We start from the raw sequence: 25,191 nt of genomic DNA, 5'->3' as shown, positions 1-25,191 counted from the left end.
ATTTCATCATAAATGATATTTAAGACTTAATCATCGTCTTCATTAGGAGTACGGTTTATAGTAATGCTGTGAATCTCTTCACAGGCGTATTAAACTGGAAAAGGAGCGCCAGTGGCAGGAGAAGCTGAGGAGGGATGAAGAAGAACGTCAGAGGAAAATTGAGGAGGAAAGGGAGGCCAAAAAGAGGGAGGAAGAGGAGAGGGAGAGACAGGCTGTCCTCCAGGCTGCCAGGGAGCAGGCGGAGCGAGAGCTGAGAGCGAAGGAGGAGGTCGAACGGAAACGGAGAGAAGAGGAGGAGAGGAAGAAAAGAGAGGAGGAGGAGCGCGTGAGGCTGATAGAGAGACGCAGGCAGGAGGAGGAGAGGAGAAAACTGGAGGAAGAGAGGAGGAAACTAGAGGAGGAGAGAAAGCAGCTGGAGCAGGAGAGGAGGCGGGAAGAAAAGAGAAAAGAAGAGGAGGAGAGGAAACGCAAGGAAGAGGAGGAGCGACGGAAGAGGGAGGAAGACAGGAGGAGGTTGGAGGAGGAGAAGAAAGAGGATGAGCGCCGGAGGGAGAGGGAGGAAGAGGAGAGGAGGAGACATCGAGCAGCGGAGGCGGCGCTCCGAGACGCTGACGAGAGGAGAAAGAGAGAGCAGGAGGAGAAACGGAGGGAAGAGGAGGACAAGAGGAAGCGAGAGGAAGAGAGGAGAAGACTTCAGCAGGAGGAAGAGGAGAGGAGAAAAGTGGAGCTGGAGGTGAAGAAGAAGAGGGAGGAGGGATCCCGTAAGCAGCAACCAAACGGAGGGAAGGTGGACATCCAGGAGAAGCTGACGTCTCTCCTGAGAGGCCTGGAGGAGAGGAAGGGTAAGCAGAACAACTCTGTTTTCTCCTGGATTATAATCCAGATTAATTCACCTCTTCATTCACCCGCTGCTACAGGTGGACAGCCGAAGGCCGCGCAGCACAGGAAGTCTGCTGCCCTCACATCCTACAAAGCACTTTACCCGTTCACTGCGCGCAACAACGAAGAGCTCAGCTTTGAAGCAGACGACATCATCGAGGTAAAAACGTCATTTAGGAAACATGGCCGGTTTTAATGCTCAAGGCTGATGGTTTCCTGAAATCTGATTCATAAAACTAATTAAATCCAGTGAGATTCTGTGTGAACGGTCTACGACCCCAAAGCGACCCGAATGCCCAGAAAAGATAGCTGACATCACACGACAGAAACAATGACGGACAGAGACGTTTCTGGATTGATTTAAAAGTTTATTCAACAACGGAGCCGATGACATCATAACCAGACGAAGGAAGCTGATAAAAAAAAAACTCGACTAATAGCGGCAACACTTTGTGGAGCATTAATTGGAACGATTGATTGTGATATGATGCGCTTCAGTTATTTGATTTGTTTACATCACAATAAACGTCCAGAGGTGGAAGCGGGAAACTCTCCAAATTCGACATGATCGTTCAGACACTTTGAAAACAATCTGATGCGTGTCCATTTTATAGAAGTGGCAGAGATCAGATTATTTTGTTGGTGTTAAGATTAGAATCGGGCCGTGCAGATGCGTTGAAAATAAAGGTTAAAGGTTAAAGTTATCTCCCCTCACCTTCTTCAAACTAAACGAAATATGATGTCAGTCAACTGTGCTGTTATGGTTTATTTGTGTCATTATCATTTTTAAGATTTTACAAATGAAAAACGTTTCCAGGGTCAAAGGTCACCAAAGGTCAGCTTTACCCCTCTTAACAAAATCAAACAAAACTTATAAAGCTCTGGAAAAACTAAGAGCCATCTTAGAGAGTAAAAGATTAAAATCAGAGAAACTGGCCTCTTAACTTTTTCCAGAGCTGAATAAATTAATTGTGCTATGTTTCTATAGTTCAAATATTTGTAGCACAGTGTATTGGCACTAAATGTGTTGGATGTTGTAAATTTGAACTTGACTTGCTGCTTACCTTTTATGACCTCTGAAAACATTAGTATTTATCAAAAAAATCTTTGCCAACTTCCCTCAGGTGAACGTAGCTGATGTCTCAGAAGTTATCCTGTTGGTCAAAAGTCTCCTGCCTCCTTCTCGTGATGTAAAAATCAATCCTGTCTGTTTGCTGCCAGGTGGACGAGACGACGGAGAAGGAGGAGGGCTGGCTGTACGGCAGCAAACACGGGAAGATGGGATATTTCCCAGAGAGCTACGTTGAAAAGGTCGGCCCGTCAGATTCAACTAAACTCGCCGCTGCCGCTCCTCAAGTGTCGATCCAGGCGCAGCTTTCCAACGTGCTGGAAGCTGCAAAGGGATCAGGCACAAAGTCTGCCTTCACCCCAACGCAGTCTCCACACCCAGCTCCTTCTGAGACGCACGGACAGGTAACCACGGCGACCCCCTCCTGGTCCTCAGGCACTTTGATGGTTCTCTGAGCTGTCTCCTCTGTTGTAGCCGGTGGTGGGGAACGTTTTGGCTCAGGCGCTCTGCTCCTGGACGGCAAAGACGGACAACCACCTGAACTTCAACAAGGACGACGTAATTCGCGTGTTGGAGCAGCAGGAGAACTGGTGGCTGGGGGAGCTGAACGGCGAAAAGGGCTGGTTACCCAAAACCTACGTGACGGTCCTGGGAGAAGAGGAAGGGTCAGAGTAAGTCATGAATCAAGGCTCCATCAAAAGTTTCTTACTATTGTTAGTTTTCATGATTGTAGCTCAGAGCAAATGAAAACCCTAAATGGAGTTCACCTTAAATGAATTTCAAATCCAGAAATGTAACATTATAACCTAAATCAGGGCATCAAACTAATTTTCATTTTGGGCCAAATAAAAAATCTGAGTGTTCTTAAAGGACCGGTTGTGAGAGGATGTACTGATAAACCCATTAAACTGTTAATATATCAATAAATAGCTATTTGTTTCAGCATTCAGTAAGTGTTTCTTAAAATTTAATAATATTTAGCATCTTTTCACACTGATCCAGGATTTCATGATTATTTTGTGGGGTTTTTTTGTTGTTTTTTTAAATCAAAATAACAGATTTCATGGTGCTAAATTAGAAATATTTGTAAGGATTTTTCACGATATTTGCGCTAATGTGTGATGTTAAACGTGACTTTTTGTTAATTGCTGTGTGAGTTGCAAGTAAGGCTGATGCAGCAGGACCTTAAATTAAATGTTTTTGGGAAATTTTGAGAAAAAATTGCAGTAAAAATCAGACAAAAAATGTGGAGATTTGTAGGTTTTGTGTGACTTTTGCATTTCTGCAAAAAATTGGAGGGACTCACTGATGTAATTTGGAGTCTAGATGGAGAGAAAATAACCACTTATAATCCCCTTTGATAATTTAAAAAGAACATATGTTATTTAAAGATGTTTTTGTTTATAAAACTATTCCATGTTTTGTAGATCTGTCCTGGTTCATAGGCCAGTTTAAGTTTGTTTTAATGTTTCCAGGGAAGAAAATATTTTTTTATAGATCCAAGTTTGGCTGATCTGCAACAGTCTTGCTGTATTTGTTCGCTAAATAAATCTGACAGTTTAAAACAAAAATATATTCTCACAGAAATTACAGAAATAAAATAAAAATAAATTTTTTATTTTAAAAAAACAACAAAAAAAATCACTCAAACATCCATGAAATGACTTGCATTTATTCTTCTGGCTTCCTTTATCTTCTCCTTTCAGCCTATTGTTTACCAAAGACTCTTTTCCTGTTTGTTTTTTTTAAGTGTACATTTTAGGAAAGATTTTCTTACAGCTTTAAAATTGTCTTCTAACTTAAAGAATGAACGCTGCTTGATCTGGAACAAAAAACAGCAAAGTTATGTAGCTTTTTCTTTTGTTGTTTTTCACCTCCAGGGGTTTGTACTTGCTGTTCTGTGGACGATAAATGTCGGCTGGTTCTGGGATGAATGTTGTGGCGAAACTGAATCTGTGGCTGTTGCTCTTGCTTTACCCGTCAGTCCAGTGTTTGTTCCAAATTTCACTGTTTACTTTAGGAGTTTCTATTTCCTGAAGTTTGCTTTCTGTTTAGGACTCATGCAAAACAAATGTAAAAGAATAATGAAGGAAGTTTTTCTCTGTTTTTAGACCCAAGAGCTCCACCTCAGATACAGTTGACACCCTTCAGCTTGAAGGTAGAGTACAACTCAAGTTACTGTGGCTTTATTCCATTAACACGGAAAATTGTCATTCTTGTCGTATCTATCTGCGTTATCAGTAGTTTATCTATGTTTGTTTTTGTCATTGCAGAGTATGTGGCGCTGTACCCGTTCGAGTCTCCAGAGCCTGATGACTTGACGTTCTCAGAGGGCGACGTAATCTTAGTGAGCCAGCGAGAAGGAGAGTGGTGGCGCGGGTCGACGGGCGAACACACGGGCGCCTTCCCCAGCAACTACGTCAAACCCAAAGAGGCTGACGTAAGGCACTCTGCACAAACTCTGAATAATGCTACACGGGTTCAAGAAATTTTACATATTCACCATCATTTCTTGCAACGTAGAAGTTGTGCTAAAGTAAAAAGGCGCAAGAATGATCCCGATAAGTTTGTCATCCTGAGATGGTAACAATAAACTGATAACATTCGCAAACTGAAATTCAAAGTGTTTTGTTTTTGATAGCTTTTAAATTTATTTTGAAAAAACAAAAAATAAACACTACAAAATATAAATATAGCATATTATCATCATGTGTTCCTTTATTTTGTGTGAATGTTTATGTGCAATACATTTAAGTTATTTTTTTTTCTCCTTATAGACATCAAGTGTATCTGGAAAGAAAAAGCAAGGTAAGCGCTTATGTTTTTTCTTATTTAAGAAACTATTTATGCAATTACTGCTTGTTAAAGCAGTAATTAAGTCAGTGTGCAGTCACAGTAAAAAGAAAGAGCACTTTGAAGACACTGGTATACTTTGCTCAATGTTTGCTTTATTTAACTCAATTTTATTAAGTGGGCCATTTTCCTAAATAACCATGAAGAATGGAGATTAAAATCTTGGTCATACATTTAACGTAATGATGCTGTCATGTGTGCAGAGATCGCTCAGGTGACCAAAGCCTACAGCTCTGCCAGCCCGGAGCAGCTGAGTCTGGAAAGTGGTCAGCTTATCCTCATTTTCAGCAAGAACCCGTCTGGTTGGTGGCTCGGAGAGCTTCAGGTGTGTGAAAACTAAATTTCTAATATTTTTAAACATTCCTCAAAACTGCTGATAGACAGATAAGAGAGCAACAACAAGCATCTTTGTTGATCAACAGGCATTTGTGTGACAACGAATTACAGTGTAACTTCATGATAATAATGTTTTTCTTGTAAAAATCCATGTGTTCTTTGTGGAGACATTTTTCTGCATCCTCTCGGTGATTCAAATTTTGTGATCCGTGTGCGTTTTGATCTTCTCTGACTTCAGGCACGCGGCAAGAGACGTCAGAAAGGCTGGTTCCCTTCCGCTCATGTCAAAATATTGGGCTCCAACAGCGGAAAATCCACTCCCGCTCAACAGTCTGGTAAGACGCAACAGCTCTGGATGGGACTTCCGAGTAGCATAAATAAAATTTTTCTTAAATGACTCTTTTCTTTCCTGTTTGCTCAGTCTGCCAAGTGATCGCCATATACGATTACACAGCGGCCAACCAGGACGAGCTGAGCTTCTCTAAAGGGCAACTGATCAATGTTTTAGACAAGAGCAACCCCGACTGGTGGAAGGGAGAGGTTAACGGCGTCACCGGCTTGTTCCCCTTCAATTACGTCCAGATGACCACGGACAATGAACCCAGTCAAAAATGTGAGTAAAACTCACATTTTTCACAAAACATGAAAGCAAAGAAGTGTGCGTTGAAACTGGGGCTCTTCTTTGATTCTCCATATGTCTGAAACTAATCCTAAATCTGCTGATTTATCAAACTTTACCTGTGATCACTAATAATTTCTGATCAGTTCCTGTTGTTTCCGTCTTTTCACTTCCTCCTTTGTTTTATTCCTCCTTTCCTCTCTCTTTCCCCTCCTTTGTCTTTCTCCTTCTAGGGTGGTAGAAAGCCTCTTCCTCTTCCTCTACTTCTGCTCCAGGCCACAGAGACCCACTATCACACTCTGTTGCTTTGATGGGGTGAAAATCTGGCCTTTCTGTCTTCTAATTATTCCACTCTGCAGACTAAACCATTTGAGGGAAAACCAGAAAAAGGAGAAATGTCTTCCTTTATATAAATAATGGGTCTTTGAATGATTTTTGGCTCACCGTGTTGATTCTCTGGGTTGTTGAAACCTCTGTGCCTTTTATCCTTGCGGATTTTTGTTTGTTTGTTTGTTTGTTTCAAATTTTGAACTGGTGTCGCTGAATCTGCAGGAAAGCGTGTTAAACGGAGCGATGGTGGGTTTCTGTTGCTTGTCTTTCCTCTCTTTTGCTTGTTCTTGTATCCAGATACGTTTCTTTTTTCACATTTTTAGAAGTTTTAAATCTCAAAACAATCTTTAGGAAAGGATTAAAAGATCAAGATTCTTTTTTTAACATTAGAAAAACATGAAAACATGGAATAGGCTTCTTGTTTAGCCATGGATTGTATGTAAAAGATGGACACGGCCTGCTCGCCCCCTGCTGGTCACCAGAAGGAATGCAAACAGCTGCATTCTCTCTAATTGCCAGCAGGCGGCGACCTTGTATTTGTAAAAAGCCTATGGGCCTTCTCACACAGTCTTTGACAAAACACGTCATGGAGCCACAGCTGCCATATTTGGTCATTCCCGCTCATTTCTCTGTGTGTTTTCAGAATAAACACTGCCTTGCAAAAGTATTCACACCCTTTTCAGCACAAACTTAAGCGTTTTATTGGGATTTAATGTGACAAACCAACACAAATTGGTTAAAAGGAAATTAATATTTTTCATTTTCTTCTCAAATTAAAATTTGAAGAGTGTCTCAGATTGTATTAAGCTTCCTTTACTCATCAAATAAAACATAAAATGATGGAGAAGTTCAAAGCAGAATTGCGTTATGAAACAATATTCTTAGTAGGGCTGAAACGATTAATCAGATTATGAATTGATGATTGAAATAATTGTCATTTTGCATTTAAGATGAAAAATGCCCTCCGTTTTACCCAAAACTGAAGTGTCTTAGTTTAATTTTCCCATGGTATAAGTGAAATAATCTGCCAATGGGACAAGTACTTTCTAACCAATATTAACAATTCATTTACTTATAACGAGCTTCTATATTTCACTCATAAGTAATGCAAAGTAATTAATGTGGAAGGCTAAATATGTATGCCTCACTTTTTAGATAATTTTTAATTAATTAAGACTGATTTGTTATTTTCCTTCCGCTTCACATGTATGCACTGCATTGTGTTGGTCTATCATGTAAAATCCCACTAAAATACACTGAAATATTCTTGTAACAGTTCAAAATGCGGAAAGTCTTCTGAACACTAATGCGAGGCATTGTGGAAAAGCTTCACAGAATCCCAAACGGCGTCTCTGATTCGAGGTTTTTTTTCCCCGCTGTCTTGGCTTTCTTTTACAGACAAGTGTTGATGCAGCTTTGTGACATCTCCTGCTTCCGAGGCGCCCTTTGACCCCCACATTCTCCTCCATTCCTTACTAACAAGACGGCTATAAACACCAAAGGCTCTTCAGTCGCACCTTGAGCAGACTGTGTGAAAAGGCCAGTCAGGAAAGGACATTTCTTCCTAAACTCTTATCTTATGATTGTCTTTTTGCAAACAATGAACAAATATAGATTAAAAGTAACGGTGAGGTGGATGGGGCTGTTTGTGGACCAAACTCAGTCAGAGATTAAGGCAGTAGAAGCCTAAATTAAAATTAATACTGAACAAAAGGGATGCTATTGTGGCTGTGTCCATCTTTTATGTACTCTGTGGTTATGAAATGTGTTTTTCTTCTTTGGTTTCTCATGTTTGCTTGTGTGTTGATTTAATGTCAATAAAACTCGGTTGGGTCACAGATTTTAAAAAATATATATATTTAAAAGCCATAAGTGGTATTGATGCTGTTACAAACATACATTTGTGTTTATCCTACACCTCTATAGGGATTTAATTATTTTCCTGCTGCTCTTATAGATTTTTTTGAGATGTATGAATTCAGAAACTGTACTTGTTATGATTAATACTTTGCAATGGACATAAAAAATCTTCACGTCCTCTTAAAATACCAAGTACAACCAAGATTAATCATTTTAGACCTTTTTCCACTTTTAATGTTACAATTTTACAGCTCATCTAAAATCTGCTGGAGAGGAAAAACTTGTTTTTACACCCTGGACATGATGTAGAACCAGCAGAGGTTTCTGCTTATGACTTGGACCTCCATAAGGTCTGTGGGTTAAAAGACTTTTTAAAGGCCTTTTCTTTTACAGAAAACATCCAGGCATCCTAAAACACCCGAAAAACAACTCTACACATAGCCAACAGAGCTGTAGTTTATTAAAAATTTTGACTTCATAAGTCGCATGCAATTAGGCTTTAGATTCCTGCATTTCCTTTTTATTACTCTGGTTCATTGCTAAACAAAGTAGACGCCTCCTACTTTAGAAGTTTAGAAGTGCACCCTTATAAGTCACATTCAGTAGGCACTACACCATCACCTAGCAACCCCACCCGAGCTCAGCCCATCTCCTAGCAACCCCCCCCAGAGCTCAGCCCATTACCTAGCAATCCAAGCTGAGCTCCAGAACGTTTATATCAAAACTACTGATAGAAACTTCTAGTGGGAATAGATTCAAGTGGCTCTTGCATTGTTAGATTTTAAGATGAGTTTAAAGAAGTTTGTTTTGTGTCAAAAGAGAAACAATCCTAATAGTTGCAATAAAGTATTTTGTTAGTTTGAGGCCTACAAAGGCAAAAAAAAAAAAAAAATTACAGAAGTTTTATTTTTTTATTTTTTTCAAGTGGTCATTTGTCAGTTGAGTCTATTTTACTCTTCTCAGATTCTGTCACTTATATCCAAATGTTATACAAGAAATTAAACTGTTCACCCAATAGTTTATGATTTTTTTCCCCAGGATGTTAAATGTTTTATAATACATCTCACAAGTGGGAAAAAAAACGGGTAACTTTTCAGTTACCCGTTTTTACATTCTCAAAAAGGGAAATTGTACAGACTCATCTGGCTGTTTTTATTATGACATTTACAGAAAAATGTCACTATAGACATACTTTGTGAAGCATGGTGGTGGCAGAATCATGTCTTGTGTTACTTTTCTTCAAATGGAGTTTGTGTTTTCAAAGTATCAACAATCGTAAATAGGAGCCGTTTTTGGATCAAAACCTTTTGGATGTTTTAGTTTCAGTTCAATCAAATGTCAAAAATTGTTTTGTGGAAAAAGGTTTCAAATGGATTATGTTGGTCTTATTTTTTTCAGAACACTAAAATCTGCTTTTTATCGAGTTTATTCACATTTTTGACTGCACTGTCCTACAGATCAACAATTAAATACATTACTTTGTGACGCGAACAAAAAGAAGCTCAGGTTGTTGCATTTCTTTTTAAATGAAACTGGAGTGAACGTACTGACATGAAGCTGCTGATGTGTTATGAATTCAGAGCTTTGAGCAGAACAAATAATGGTGAAGGTGTTAATATTTTCTGGTGCTGGTCGGTGTGACTACTTCTGCAAATCTGCCTGATACCGAATATTTTTTCTGATTCTAAATAAATGAATAAAGGGTTATTTGAGACAATGCTTCAGTCAAGTATTTTTCTTAAACATGTTATTTCATCTTTAGAAATCTTTACTGTTTGTGTTTTCTGTGCTAGCAACATAAATGTGATGTAGGTGACCTCATAAATGTATTTTTTATCAATCACTTCTGAATTTTTCCCAAATGGATAAAAATTTTCTCCCGTTTTTAAAATTTTTTTCTAAGTTTTCTAGGGAACATTTGTAAAAAAAAAAAAAATATATATATATATATATATATATATATATGTATATATATATATATATATGTATGTATGTATGTATGTATATATATGTATGTATGTATGTGTATATATATATATATATATATATGTATGTATGTGTATATACGGTTTTTTAAGCTTTTTCAAGGTGGAAAAGCAGAGGAACGTTTTGCCTGTATCGTCTCTAAACAGGCCAGTGAGTAAAGAGGGAAAGGAGGAATTTCTCTTCCTGTTTTGGTACAAGCAGATTTCAGAGCGACGAGGAGATAAGAGCTCAGGCGAGTCAGGCAGGAGACGAAAGGAGAGGAAGCTGTAAAACCTGAGCAGAGAGAATCGGTCGTAGAAATGACTTCGGACGGCAGATTTCAGTTTTTAAGGCTTTGGGATGAGGATGAGGAAGAGTTTAGGGAGCAAGAGGAAAGAAATAACTCTGGTGAGGAGCAGCCACTTTGTTTGGGAATCTCAGAATGGCACCGGTGTGATCTTTTAGTTGGTAAGTGTAAATTTACAGATTGGAAATTTCTGTCCTTTTTTCTTCTTGTTCCTTTAAAATATTTGTACTTCCATTTGGGTCTGAGCTGCTTCTAAAAACAGAATGCTTAAAAATACACCCAGGTGTTTTCTGGCAATAAGTTACTTGTTTATTTTGGTGTCTGGAAAATGTGCCTTTTCAAAATCCTCCTAATTATTAAGCCACATTTGTCGGGCACTACATCATTACCTAGCAACCCAAGCTGAGCCCCAGAATGTTTTTTACAAGCTGTACAATGGCTGCTGGAAAACACGAGTGTTTTGTTGTTGACTTACCAGCCAGAAACGACTGCATTCTTGTTGTTTGTGCAGGAGGCTCCGTGTCTGCTTTTCAGAAATGCACGGTTGTATAATTGCACATCTGTTTCACGTGCGAGTGTAAACGTTGAATTTGGATTTAAAAGTAACAGACTTCCTAAAACATTTCATTCAGAAAGAAACTCAAAACAGGCAGAACTGAAATGAGACGAACATGTTTTGTTTAACCATAGATCTAAACTAACTTGTTCAAGGAAGCATGAAGGTCACCTTTAGGAATGTTTCAGAAATGAGTTGTTGTACTTCAGAAGCTTTAAGGCGCCCACCGTTTGTGGCTGAAATGTTCAGATTGTTGCTCCCGTCCTGCAGGGTGTACAGACCCATCCAGCCTGGACTCTCTCAGCCCCCAGGAGAAGAAGAGGCAGGGCTACATCCACGAGCTGATAGAGGCGGAAGAGAGATATGTGGAGGACCTGCAGGTTGTGCTGGATGTAAGTCAATGAAAGTAGTGCAAATAAAATATGACGAAACATTTGCTTTGCTCTTCACTTCATTTCTGCACCTTCATCTTACTGCTGCGTTGGTTGCAGGTTTTCTACAAGCCGATGTCGGAGTCGCGRCGGCTGACTGATGCAGAGATGGCCATGATCTTCGTCAACTGGAGGGAGCTTCTGGCCTGCAACAGTAAACTTGTGAAGTAAATATCATCTGGTGGAGCGAACAGAACCAGAACCAAATGAAGTATTCAACGTTTTAAAAATAATTTTTTTAACAACTTTGTGGGAGCACATCATGGCCTGTTTTTATTTTCTCTAATGAAACCTTGATATTTGTAGTGAGTCCCCTGATGCAGCACTTTGTAGAACCGTCTGCTGGACTTTGACTAGGCCAGAAAAAACAACTTTGGGCAAGTTGATAAAATTTGAGCTGATTTTCACATTTGGTGGGTTTTTAAAACGTTTTCAGAGGAAAATGTTATCAAAATAGTAGGAAAAAAAACTTGTTAAATTTTATACAATGCCTTTTCCTTTCCCTCATTTTTAGTTATTTATTTTGAAATGTCTAGTCTGATGAATGTGACATCATCAGTGATTAATAGACATATTTGATTTCAGTCTCATAGTCCATATCACATAAACGAACAATAAGAATATATAAAAATGCAAAATAGAATATACTTTATTGATCCCCAAAGGAAAATTGCCTTTTTGGGATTTTTTATATATTTTTTGCAATAAAAATTAAATATCTGTGGTACTAACTTAGAAATTAGTACTTATTGATAAAATAATATTTAAGCACTCTGTTATCTTGACTGTTCTGTTTATGCCTCCCTCTCTAAAGGGCCACATAAAAAAAACTGGTGGGCTGAATTTGGCCTCCGGGCCTCGGGTTTGACACATGTGATCTAAGTGTTAAATTTTAATAATACAAATATAACCACAAGAGATAAAGTTTATAAAATGTATATATACCTAAAAGTAACTCAATATGACTGAATATAAATACATAAATAACATGGAAATGTGTTAATCTAAAAGCGATCTATAAATGAGAGCAGAGAAAATTTGATTTAAGTTACTCAGACCTGGACATTGTAAATAAATAAAACAAAATGCCCAACCTTTTAGGAAGCAATCATACTTTTTGCACATTTTTGGATGCTATCTAAGCTGATAAATTTAACCCTAGCATACTGTATCTTATTATATTTAAGTTTTAAATGGATCACATGTTGCATTCAGGGCTCTCCATGCTCGGAAGAAAACCACGGGGGACAACGTGCCGGTCCAGAAGATCGGAGACATCCTGGCCTCTGAGCTGTCCCACATGCAGCCCTACATCAGCTTCTGCTCGTCCCAGTTCAACGGCGCCGCGCTGCTCCAGACCCGCACCGACAACGAGCCAGAATTCAAGGCGTTCCTCAAGGTAGGAGCGGAAACGAAATGAGGAAGGACGGGAAAAGGTCAGGAAGCCTTTGGAGCCGAGGAAACGGGAGATTTAATCTGTGTGGCCCTACAGAACTAACTCAGAGATTTATTGAGTTAAATAGTATTTATTTTCTAATGTTACAGAGCCCCTTTGGGTAGTTGATAAAACCCATTTACAAACTGATAAAACATAAATAAACGTCTCTGCATTCAAAAAGTTGACACAATGATGTAGTTTGGCAGAATACAGATGAAAACTCCTTTGGTTTGATGGATGAAATAATATTTAAGCAAAAACTGTTATTTTGAAGGCTCTCAGAAGTGTAGAGGGCCAAACAACAGGGAAAAGGCGGGCCAGATTTGGCCCACGGACCTCAAATTTGAGATGTTCTAGTCAGTATGAAAACTGAAAGTCTTTCTGCTACATCATAAGCTTTGAGTTTTAGTTTGACTTTATTGAATGTAGTGTAATAAAAGAATAAAGTTGCATACAAACAAAATAAACTTAAAAGAATAACGGTAGTAAAGTGTATTTATATTTAAGGAGTGGGAAGAAGTACGAACTTATTTTCACACCCATTTGTCTTACAGCTGCAGCATCATCCAATAAGTTACTATTTGGGTTTAAAATAACTGGGGCTATTTTTAGGATTTTACATGCATATTATCGTCCTGTTTGAGATTGTCTGAAGTTTTACATCCATATAACATTTTTTAAAGCTGCGTCGCCTTTTCTCTGTCCAGAAAATCGCGACAGACTACAGGTGCAAAGGCATGCCGCTGTCCAGCTTCCTGCTGAAGCCGATGCAGCGAATCACTCGCTACCCGCTGCACATCAAAAACGTAGGTCGTCCAGTCAGTGACCGGATACAGTCAGTCTGTCGTCCGTTCGTTGTTGTCCGCTAAAGATGATCTTCGGTGTGTGTAGATCCTGGAGTGCACAGCAGAGGGCCATCCTGACCGCGGCCACCTGAAAGAGGCTCTGGAGAAAGCGGAAGAACTCTGTCAGCAGGTTCTTCAGATTTTAATCTGATCTCATTAATACGCTGCTGCTTTTTCTTTGGGGTGAAGCGGCGACCAGACGTTTTTGTTTCTGTCCAGGTGAACGAAGGCGTCAGGGAGAAGGAGAACTCTGACAGGCTGGAGTGGATCCAGAACCACATACAATGTGACGGCGCTGTGGAGGTAATGAGAATTCAGCACTCATAAACTCAAAACAGAGATTATAATCCAGGAGATTGATTAATCTCCTCTCTTCTCACAGCATTTGGTGTTTAACTCTCTGACAAACTGTTTGGGCCCCAGAAAACTGCTGCACAGCGGAAAGGTGATCAAATCTGAATCAGTAAAAGTTTGTCTGCATGTTCTGAAGAAGACAGAAAGTTTAATGATTTAAATGTTTTTAAAGGTACTAAATGACAAGGTAGCGAAATAAGCCCTTACAATGTTTTTTTAAAAATTGTAAATGAACGCATTACTTTATTGGTATAGCTAAATGAGGGACCAAAAATTACTTTTTTTTCTGCCAGTCTCAGAGTTGCAATATTTCAAAAATATATCGAATGAAGATAAAAAATTCTAAAAATAAAACTAATTTAGCAAATTTGAGGAATATTAAACCCAAAACAGATTGAAAATAAAACTGGAACGGTACAAATTGTCCCCTTGCTGTCATTTAAAATGTGTAGATTTTCTTGTCTTTTCTAACTGTAATTTAGTTGTTTTTTAATAATTTAATGCGTCTGTTTTTCAGATGTACAAGGCAAAAAGCAGCAAGGAGCTCTGGGCTTTCCTTTTCAATGACTTCCTGCTTTTAACTCATGCTGCCAAACAGTTCACCTCTTCTGGGCCCGACAAGCTGTTCAGCAAGAGGAACAACGTCCAGCTCAAGATGTACAAACCAGTAAGGAACCTCCACAGAAACCAGTTTAATTTTTAAACATTAATTCTATTTTTATCCGATTAATCATCAGAGTAATCAATAATCAGTAGTTATAGCCGCAGTAAAAACAGCATTTTTTAGCCTTTCAACTTGTTTGGTTGTTGATTTTCACATTTAATGTTGTTAGCATCACCCAGGATCCTCTACAGTGTTGAGGTGTCTCTTTAATCTTGTGACCTAAATGGACTGATTTTGCTGAGTCGTCTTCAAAAAGTTGCGATCAAAGTTGCCAGCTTTATTTTTGCAATAATAACATGGTCTTACAATGAAGTAAAAATTTCTGGATGTAGTAAAAAAGAATTTTAACACTTAAAAAGCACAAATAACATTTACAAGTAGCTTCTTGAAATAGAATCTTTAACAGTGCAAAAGAAGAACTCTAATAAAACTAAACTGAAATGAAAGAAAAAGTCACAACAAAATAAAACTAAACTACAAAGAAAACCCAAACTATAATTACTTGGCCCCTGTTGTAGAGAACAGCAAAATAATTTTATTAATGTAGCACATTTTCAGCAACAAGGCAGCTCAAACCTTTACATGAATTAGAAGGAAAACAAAAACAACAAACCAAAAAGACAAAAACGTAAAGGTACATGTTTGTTTAATAAAATGTATAAACTAGTAGAGGTTTCTCTGGATCTTAACTTTGTTCTGGATTAGAGAGGTAAAAAGCTAAATGTTGGTTCCAGTTGTTCTGGGTCGAGTTCTAGATTTGTATAAAACTAAATGTCGGGTCTCCATGTTTGATTCTGTGTTGCTAAGTAACAAGCTAACAGGAGTTTCTCTTGGTGTTGCTCCAGTATTGAGCTAAACATTGGTCTAAAGTAATAAATACTCCACAGTTTATAAAAGTAGTGAACTCAACAGACAGACCAGGTGAAGAAATGACGCATTAGAAACTGGAAACTCGTTTCCTGTTTTCCACAGCCTGTTCTGCTGAACGAGGTTCTGGTGAAGCTTCCGGATCCCTCCAGCGACGAGCCCATCTTCCACATCTCCCACATCGACAAAGTCTATGTGTTGCGGACCGACAACATCAACGAGCGGTAGCTGCTCACCAGCCAGCTAGCATCACTCTGATGAGCTCAGCAGATTCAGTGTTTTCACCAACTCTCTGTGTGCCAACAGGACTTCCTGGGTTCAGAAGATAAAAGTGGCTTCTGAGGAGTTCATCGAGACCGAGAAGAGGAAGAGGGAAAAGGTTTATCAAGGTTGGTCATTTGGAGCGGCCATGTTTGGCTCTGCTGCGTTCTGGTCTGAGTTGAACATTAAAACCGTCAAACGTGTTTGTGCAGCTCGTTCTATAAAGGGCACCGGCATCGGCAGACTCCTCGTCACCATCCTGGAAGCCACCGAGCTCAAAGCAGCCAAACCCAACGGTGAGTCTCTTCCTCCTCCTCCTCCTCATCTCCCTGCTTCGTGACCCCGTTCTCCTCACAGACTCGTTGCGTTTCTTTGCTTCCTGCAGGTAAAAGCAACCCGTACTGCGAGGTGACCATGGGCGCTCAGACGTTCACGTCCAGGACGATCAACGACACCCTGAACCCAAAATGGAGCTTCACCTGTCAGTTCCACATCAGAGATCTCTACCAAGACGTCCTCTGCATCACCATCTCTGAAAGAGACCAGTTTTCACCAGATGGTGAGCTGAAAACCGAATCCTTTCACCTCTTGGTTAAATACTGTAATATTTACCCACTTCTGATGTCTAAAATCCAATTAGAGCAGCACGATTCCTGGCTGATTTCTGCCTTTTAACCTGACAAAAAGCTGCATTATTTCTTTCTTAGCCGCTCTGAATCAGAACTAAAGAACAGCACTGTGTTGTAGTTTGTCACAATAATTTGTTGTAGTAATGTGATGATAAAAAATCATGATAAAAACACTATTTATTACTTTTCTTCAAGTAATTGTACGGCTGTGACTATTCATAGCACCACAAACACAAATTTTGAAAAACATTCCCAAGATGAATGTAGCTAAATCAACAGAGGAAAGCCAGTTAATGGAGGTGTTTTTATATAAAATCAACTTTTTTTATTTCTGCATTATGTTATGATGTCAGCCTGGAGTGTTTCATGCATGTTTGAGAAATCCTTTAATTCAAATTAGAGAATACTTCATGGATCAGACATTAAAAGTTGTTGTAACTCATATTAATTCAAAGTTAAATTCAAAAGTTAAAAGCAGGAAACCACGATTGGCAGGAAACATCTCCTGCAGCAGTCTGTGTTACAGTGACTTTGAAGAAGCTTCTGACTGAAGAAACTCTGTTTTCTCATGATGAAGATGGTGGTCAGAGTTGTCCATAAATTTCATGATTTTATGAAGAATCCTTCATAATAAGAATCTCTCATGGAAACAATTTTTATACAGTTTTGACCTTTTTTTTTAAGTCTCTATAGTAAGTTAATGATTAATCGGCTAATAAATTAGTAGATGATTAATCGTTTCAGCTCTACTCACCTCACTAGTACGCACTACCATAATTTCTGGACTATAAGGTGCACTTAACAGCCTTTAATTTTATGAAGAAACGAAGCCTTATAATCCACATTGCCTAACATGTTGTTCTGGAGTAGAACAGCGCCCTCTAGTGGATTAATATGGATTTATCCTGGTTGTGCTTACTGACCCAGACTTGGTTTTGTGTGGCTCATGGCGCTCTGTCAAAATGTTTTAGTTACATTACGGCTACCGTAGTCAGCAGCGTCGCGGAGTAATTCGTCCTGGACTTTGACTGACCGACTATTCCGACTGTTTTGTTTTGCTTGATGAGCTTTATAGTCCAGTGCGCTTTACACGTGAAAAAAGATCAAAAATAGACCGTTCATTGACAGTGCACCTTACAATCTAGTGCCTTGTATAGTGCAGAAAATATGGTGCTTCATGTTGGTTTATCACATAAGATCCCAATAAAAAACGTTAAAGTTTATCTGATGGTTAATGTTGTTAACTTTGGCGCTCCATGGTCCGTTTCTCTCTCCTCAGGGTTCCTTGGGCGGACGGAGGTTCCCGTGGCAACCATCAAGAAGGAGCTGGAGAACAAGGGACCGGTGACGCGGCGTCTTCTTCTGCACGAAGTCCCGACCGGGGAGGTGTGGGTCCGACTCGACCTGCAGCTCTTCAAATAGCAAAGAGACGCAAAGCAGAACTGTCCTTCTCAGAAACTTACCAAAGACGACAAGAAGCAGAAAAGCTCTGGACTGTTTCTTGTTCATTGCCTTAAAAATGCAAAACTAACCTGAACTAATACCTCTGCCGCTGCCGCCCAGTCCTCTGGATCGGCCGTCATCTGTATCCAGCTATAGGAGTTTTTGTTTCTACTTTTCCTCCTGATTAAGGGAAGCAAGAGTTTCTGTCAAACAAATGCTTTCTAATCAGAAGACAGCCTTTTGTTTTATTTTTTTAAACTGTTAAATCAGTGAAATTAGCTGTAATTTTTTTTACTTCTCTGTTACAAAAGTCGGGTTTTATTCTCCCTTTGCCAAACTCCAGCCATTGAGTTCATGATCAAGTAGTTTTATTCCAGCTGTCAGGAGTATGTTAAAGTTTTAATATTATATTTTTTCCTGAGGAGAATCCGACTCGCGCTGTTTGACTCGTCTTCATCAGAAGCGTCACAAACAATGGACGACAGATGACGGACAGCAGTGTGAAACGCCTCCGACAGCGGGACGAGAAATTTCAGATTGTCGCTCTGCTCTCCGCTGCGTTTACTAAAGTAGGCAGAAGATCTCAGGACTTGATGTTTTGAGGTCATTTCCTGTTTTCTGGTGTGTTTGTATCAATGTATGTGTGAAGTTTAAGTTTCCCAAGTAGAGAGAAGTTGATGAAACAACAATGTAGGCTTTGATTTTTGGAATTAATTTAGAGAAATGTCACTTTAAGACCCGGGTTGTTCAGATAAGATCATTCTTCTTTGCTTTTTTCAGTCAAGGCCAAGTAACTTTAATTAATTTATAAGACACCGACCTGCTGACCGCTTCCTGTGTTACTCTTACAGATTCAGGATTTAAGGAGGATAACATTTTAAGGCGGCACAAATTAATTTTACTAATTGATCCGTCTGCTCCTGTTTAAACGTCTGTGGCTTCTGGAGTGAAATTCAGCAAACAAACATTTCAGTCTGGTAACCTGGTCAGGTTACCAGACTGAAAATTTCTACAGTCTATGGAAGCCCTGAAGGGACATTTCTATGTTTTTAGGGCTCTGACCAAATTTATCTTTTCTTCTCATATTCAGCTAGTGGGAAAAAAACAGTTTTGGTTGCAATATTTTTATTATTTTTCTTTTAAGAGAATAAATTATAATTTATTCTAATTCTAATTTGTAATTAAAATAATTATAAATTAGAATAATTTAAAATTATTCTAATTTATAGAATAATTGTATTCTATAAATATACCATCCTTATCATTGATAATAAATCAAAATTTAAATTGGAACGAATCACAAATAAGGATAATTAATACTCTTATTATTAATGAATGGAAGTTTATTCTTGCCATAATTAATAATTCTAATAATGGCATTAATGTATTATTATTATTATTATTGAGGACTAACTAATTCTGTTTACATAATCTGTGATAACTTTGTACATTATTACTGATGGGCTAAAATACTGTTAATAATAATAATACATTATGTAAAAGCAAGAAAAGAATAAAAAAAATTTGATCAGCTCTTAAAAATCAAAAAAGAGAGAAATTGTATCTATTAAAGTCAAACACAAAAGGAAAAATGAAAATTGTCCAGACATAATTATTTGCTTTGATTTCCCTTTTAACGAAAACTGACTTTTATTTCATTCAAACAAATAAATAATAAAAAAATCTCCTTTCCTTGAGCTTTTCTAAGTTGTTCATAACTCATAAAGTTAAAAGAAAAAAATCAATTAAAATAAATTTATCACCCTTCAGGTCTTCCATACTTTTGGTTTGTTTTATTTTCTCCTGAATACAAACATACTTTATATTTATTTTTTTATTTATGCGTGTGACTATCTGGAGGCCGTTTCTGCACCGTCGGCCGGTTTTAACTGGTAGAAGTCTGACCTGCTGCACGTTGTTCTTTCATTTCGTCCCGTCCAGTCGGTTTGTTTTAAAGTGTCGTATTAACAAATGTTCTTTTGAACTCCTAGAAAATGTGTTACATGACGTGATTATGTCTTTTCTGTATATTGGTGGTAAAGTTGTCCTGAGTTTTAGTTTTTATTCTCTGTTTAGTCTGCGATGGCTGCCGCAGTGCCTCACTAACAGTGTTTTGGCCTTCACACGACTCTCTGAATCAGGTTTGTAGAAGGCAGAATAAAGACATTAAAGCTGAGAAAACCATGGGATTTCTGACTGATGGTGTGTAGCGATAGATACACAATTTCTGTTCTGATATTTCTTTTAAACATTAAAAAAACAATCCTTCCACATACAAATGTAAGCCATAGAAACCTAAAAGTTCAAACAATAAATCTTTTTATACAAGCATTTAGCAAATAAAATAAATTAACTGAGCTAAAGCAGAAAAAAGGTCTGTCTGGTTTCAGTTCTAAATAAAACATTGCCAAAATTTCTAAGTAAAATATTACAGTAACATTTTGTGACAGAATAGATGTTATTTTATTATTTTTAGGAAAATATTTTTGATATTTTCCACTTGAAAATGCAATCATATATCAGTGTGAACAAGGTTCCTTTGTAGTTATTACATCAGAAACAAAATAAGAATTTTAATTAACCAACATAAAAACAGATGTAATTTTTTTTAATACATATAATTATCTTCACAGTGGAAGTTTTCGCAGCACAACTCTGAAATTTCAAGCTCAAATCCAAAATGGTGTGCAATAAAAATATTACACCTCAAATTTTTATTCACCCCACAGATCATAAATATAAAATATGTAACAACCCAGGTTTGTGTTTCCTTTTTTACCTGGGACAGATGTAAACTGATGCTACTAGACACCATAAAAGATAAAGAAAATATCTGGTTACGAACGTTTATAACCAGATATTTTCTTGCTTCTCTCATCTCTTGGCCTAAAGTCAGTGGAGTGGACACCAATGGACCTCAATGAATCCTTCTTCACACTTCACCGACTCCCAACTGGGGCTACCGAGCAGCAGCCATTACGCAACCGCACCGAGCGGCTCCACGCTGCCCGGAGAGCAGCAACACACCGCAGCTGACTGGACAAAATTAGCTGAACTTCGCCGCCGCCTGAAGTGGCGCTAATGGAGTCGATGATGTAACGTTTCCAAATGTGTCACACCTGCTCCATTGTTTGGCTTTTGTTGCAACAGGGAAATCATAACATGGGATACATGTGGAGCTGTTTTTAAGAGAAATTGTTGCAAATTGCGCAATATTCCTGCATTTTGGCCTGGATGTTTGTAGTGTAGCATCAGTTCTGTAGGAAAAATAACAAGGTTTTACTGTTTTATTAGTCAGTTTTCTATCTCAGTATACTTTAAATAACATAAAACCAACAAGTAACTTTTTAGCTAGATCTAGGTTTTTTTAAGTCTAATTTCTTACTACTGACTAGAAAGCTGCAAGGTTCACTTGCATATTTTTTCACTTTTAAGTAAAACATTTTTCCTTGTTATAAATGAAATAATCTGCCAGTGGAAGTGCTAGATTTTCCTCAATCATAAGGAATTACTGACTTAACACAAGTTCATATCTTGCTAAACAAATTGTTAGTTTTGTCATATTTCAAGTGTATGAACATATTTGCACTAGAAACAAGACAGACAAAAATACTTACTGATATTTTGTGTTTTTGCAGTGCACTGAACTTTGAATTAATGTAACTCATGAGATTTAGCTTTCCACAATATTGTTAAATTTACATTTTCCATTTTATTGAACATTTTTCTTATTGGATAAAGACAACCCGAGTAGATACATAAGGTAGTTTTCAAATGATGATTTTAAGGGGAAAAACTTTCCAACCCAACCAAAAGTGTTATGGGATTTGAACCTTTTACTGCAGGACTTTCTAATAGAGAGCAAAATTTATGATTAACATCAATTATGATAAGTTGTCTGACATCTTTAAGAAGCAAACCTACCACAAGCCACCATACTCCCATCATACTGTTTTACTTTTAACATGATTCTGAAATGCTGTTATTTTTCGGTCTGATGACAAACTTTTGTCTTGTTAGCCAACAGAATATTTTATCAAAAGCCCTGCAGTTCCTTAATATTTCTTGGGGAATAAATATTAGATGTTTCTTTGAACAGGCTAGGATAGATCTAAAGGCTACACAAAGCATGTATATTACTTTTTTTTTTTTTACATAAAATCAGTCTTGGATAACTGTTGTGACTATTTTGAGCTCCTTTCAGAATGACCTTTTTAGGGCTCTGTCACTTTAAATCCAAATCAGCTACTGCTGACCACGCCCCCAACTCAACGTTTACACACACTAGAAGAAAGCTGCAAGTCGACTTGCTTTTATATAGTTGTACATTTAGAAGTGATAGGAGTGGTTTCTGGATGGTAAGTCGACAAAAAACAATTTTTCCCCAGCTGCCATATTACAGCTCCTATAACGGTAAAACCAAACGCCCTGGAGCTCCACTTGGGTTGCTAGGTGACGGGCTGGGCTGGCTGGGGTTGCTAGGTAACGGCGCAGTTCCAGTTGAATGTGACTTAACGTTTGGGAAGTTTTTAAAACGGATCTTTTTCCCCGACACACAAACATTAAATTATTGCCAAAAAGCCCCCAAAAAACAACTGGGTGGTTTTTAAGCACTTTGTCTGTTTTCAGAAGCAGTTAAGACTCAAATGGATGTGTAAAAATATTCAAAATGTGAATATTAATCAGATTTTATGAGACAGTAAACAAATGGATATGTTTCATTACAATGTATATAAGGTTCCAGTTTCACTTATTTGTAAATAACAATAAGGCAACAATACCATTTAGCCCATGTAACCAAAATGACCCATAAAAGTGTAGAACATGCAGAGAGACTGTATCATAGATATTTTGTATTAAGGCATAAAATAGAAGAAAAGTGCAATAGAGTAGAATAGGAGCAGCTTAAAGTCAGAGCAGGAACAGATAAGATATAGAAAGAGGTTATAGAGACAGAGAGAGACGTGTGCAGAGAGGATGAGTCCGAGAGGCCCTCAATTCCACTTGACTCAGTCATGGGAATGATTAGATTATCGCCACATGAACAGCTGTCTTATATAACACACACACACACACACACACACACACACACATTTGGTTGTTCTGCTATCCCCATGGGGACACTTACCCACATTATATTGTCCATAGCCCCTCACCCTAACCCTGAACCGAAACAACTTAACCCGTACCCTAAAACCAAGGCTTCATCCTCAAGGAGCGGCCTGGACCAGACAGGAGCACCAGAGGGCTGGGATGTCTAAAGTGCCCACAGGGATATGAAAGCAAAACGCACACACAGAGATAAGTTGAATATAATGAGGTCTGTATTCTGGCCAAAAGTCCTGGCTGAGTAAAGGTGCCCCATAGCAACAGAGACTCTGGGTAATAAAAGAGACAGTCCATGTCTAAGAGAAAAAGCAGGGCCAGTCGGTTCTCCTGCTGTGAAATATATGAATTAAAGAAACAGAGAATGCTGGAACAGTACCTGATTCTCCACAGAATCAGTTTAATATTAATAAAATGTCAGTCTGGAACTAAACTATTTTGGGGAATCAAATAGAGGTAAGACTGTAAACATTTCAACAAAGATTTTTTCTGAATCCCTCTTGATTTATTTTTTAATATATTTCCTTTTTCTGACAATGCTTGAACCGCCAAGCTGTCAGTATGGCTACACTGCAAAAACGCAAATACTTACCAAGTATTGTTGGTCTAGTTTCATGCAAATATCTCAGCAAACTTGAATTAGGACTACAGACAAAATAATCTGCCAGTGACTAGTACTTTTTCATCAGAACTAAGTGATTTAAAAAAAAAACAAACCCTCATACATCTTGCTGAAAAGTTACTTGTAAGTTTGTTTTGTCTTATTTTAAGATATTTTACTAGAAACTCAACCAAAAATACTTGGTAAGATGTTGTGTTTTTGTAGTGTATTGAATCTTATTTGATGTTTGTTACTGGATTAAAAGACATAAGTTAGAAGAAGTACGACATATCAGCAATTCAACCCTTTTCCAATAACAAACATGAGCCTTAGAAGTGTGTGGAGGAGCCATACGCTCACTACAACCTGGCACTTCCTGTTCATGCTGGTCACTTGCTTGGTCACACACTGCTGTGGGATGCCATTTATTAATTAGGATTTTCTAAAAGGCAGTTAGTGTGGATGTGATGAACACTGGCATTAAAAGGAACTTTAATGCCAGAACTTATGCAAAATTCACATTTGCATGTTTCCATACTTCCATTTGGGTCTCAACTGTATCTGGAAACATGTAGACATTTTTAAGCAATATGTTAGTGTTTTTTGGGGTCTGGAAAATGAGCCGTTTCAAAAATCTCCCGATTGTTAAGTCATAGTCGAAGGGCACTGCGCTAACAACCACGGCTGAGCCCAGCCCCGTTACCTAGCAACCCTGGCTGAGCTTCTGCGCAGCTGGTTAGAGATAAAGACACTGAACAACACTTTTTTTTTGGATGCAGTGGGGTTTTTTTGTTTGTTTTGTCTTTCAATTAACTTTTTTTCCAGGTCATACTTCTGTCTAGTCTTATGCACTTTGTTTATAAAAGAAGAGCTGTATTGTTAATTTTGTTGTCAACTGTGCAGTGACAATAAATCTAATCTAATCTAATCTAATCTAATCTAATCTAATCTAATCTAATCTAATCTAATCTAATCTAATCTAATCTAATATCTGAAGCTTCATACAGTTTTTCCCATGTTTACAAATTAAATGTAATTAATGTTCTTACTACCTTAAACTGAGGCATCATTTATTTCCATTTTTTCTCCACATCTCTTACTTATTTCCAGTAAAACTTTTCAAAATGTGCTATTTTGTTACAATAAACAGATGAAAATAGTTTCCAAGAAACTACAACTAGTTGTTTTCTCAATCATTTCTTTAAAATTACAGATTTAGTCTACTTTTTATTTTTTGCAGTTCCAATGTATGTTTCACCACAGCATGTTATAGTTAACCTGTAGCTCTTTATCTTAAATCCTGTTTTTATTTATAAAACAATATTAGTGACATTTATTCATACTTTAATAGTTAACTGATGATTTATCCGTCAGTAAAACCCAGCAGGAGAAATGTAAACTGCAGAGAAAACTCTGAGTTCCTCATCCTTAGTCCTGTCCCTCAATATTTAACTGATGACAGACGATTCCTCACAGGACGCACTACATGGAGTTAAGACTCTTAATATTTCATCAACCTGTGCAGGGGATGCAAAAAATAGATGCACTGGTGTGAAAGAGGTCCACGTGTGGTGCATTCAGCATGTACAATATCAGGTTGTGCTTGTTGTTTACAATCTTCTTAAATTAGTGTTTTAATTTAGAAATGTATTTATTGCCAAAGTTCGAAGCAAAAATGTCAGTTTTCTCTCTTTTGTTTCTTTAATATTTTATCTACAGTAAAGTTTAAAGACAGAAGCAATAATTGATACTTGAACTGTAACAAGTCAGGCAAACAT

General features: G+C 37.9%; 1 protein-coding gene across 1 annotated transcript in view; it reads left to right on the top strand.

Moving 5' to 3' along the window:
- itsn2b (intersectin 2b) overlaps nt 1-19,890 on the top strand; it is a 44,998-nt gene extending 25,108 nt beyond the window's left edge. The window contains exons 18-40 of the mRNA XM_008405778.2: nt 85-842; nt 918-1,039; nt 2,101-2,352; nt 2,423-2,619; nt 4,060-4,106; nt 4,222-4,388; nt 4,726-4,756; nt 5,005-5,126; nt 5,376-5,472; nt 5,559-5,750; nt 11,045-11,166; nt 11,266-11,372; nt 12,421-12,604; nt 13,351-13,449; nt 13,535-13,618; nt 13,708-13,791; nt 13,871-13,933; nt 14,360-14,509; nt 15,479-15,597; nt 15,680-15,762; nt 15,847-15,930; nt 16,020-16,193; nt 17,543-19,890. Coding sequence (XP_008404000.1) covers nt 85-842; nt 918-1,039; nt 2,101-2,352; nt 2,423-2,619; nt 4,060-4,106; nt 4,222-4,388; nt 4,726-4,756; nt 5,005-5,126; nt 5,376-5,472; nt 5,559-5,750; nt 11,045-11,166; nt 11,266-11,372; nt 12,421-12,604; nt 13,351-13,449; nt 13,535-13,618; nt 13,708-13,791; nt 13,871-13,933; nt 14,360-14,509; nt 15,479-15,597; nt 15,680-15,762; nt 15,847-15,930; nt 16,020-16,193; nt 17,543-17,685 — 3,481 coding nt within the window. The 3' untranslated portion in view covers nt 17,686-19,890. The remainder of the gene's footprint in view (nt 1-84; nt 843-917; nt 1,040-2,100; nt 2,353-2,422; nt 2,620-4,059; nt 4,107-4,221; nt 4,389-4,725; nt 4,757-5,004; nt 5,127-5,375; nt 5,473-5,558; nt 5,751-11,044; nt 11,167-11,265; nt 11,373-12,420; nt 12,605-13,350; nt 13,450-13,534; nt 13,619-13,707; nt 13,792-13,870; nt 13,934-14,359; nt 14,510-15,478; nt 15,598-15,679; nt 15,763-15,846; nt 15,931-16,019; nt 16,194-17,542) is intronic.
- The last annotated feature ends 5,301 nt before the right edge of the window (nt 19,891-25,191 follow it).

Source organism: Poecilia reticulata, linkage group LG3 (assembly GCF_000633615.1).
Source record: "Poecilia reticulata strain Guanapo linkage group LG3, Guppy_female_1.0+MT, whole genome shotgun sequence".
NCBI classification, from domain to species: domain Eukaryota; kingdom Metazoa; phylum Chordata; class Actinopteri; order Cyprinodontiformes; family Poeciliidae; genus Poecilia; species Poecilia reticulata.
The sequence above is the reverse complement of the archived record's forward strand: the minus strand, read 5'-3'. Positions and strand labels throughout refer to the sequence as shown.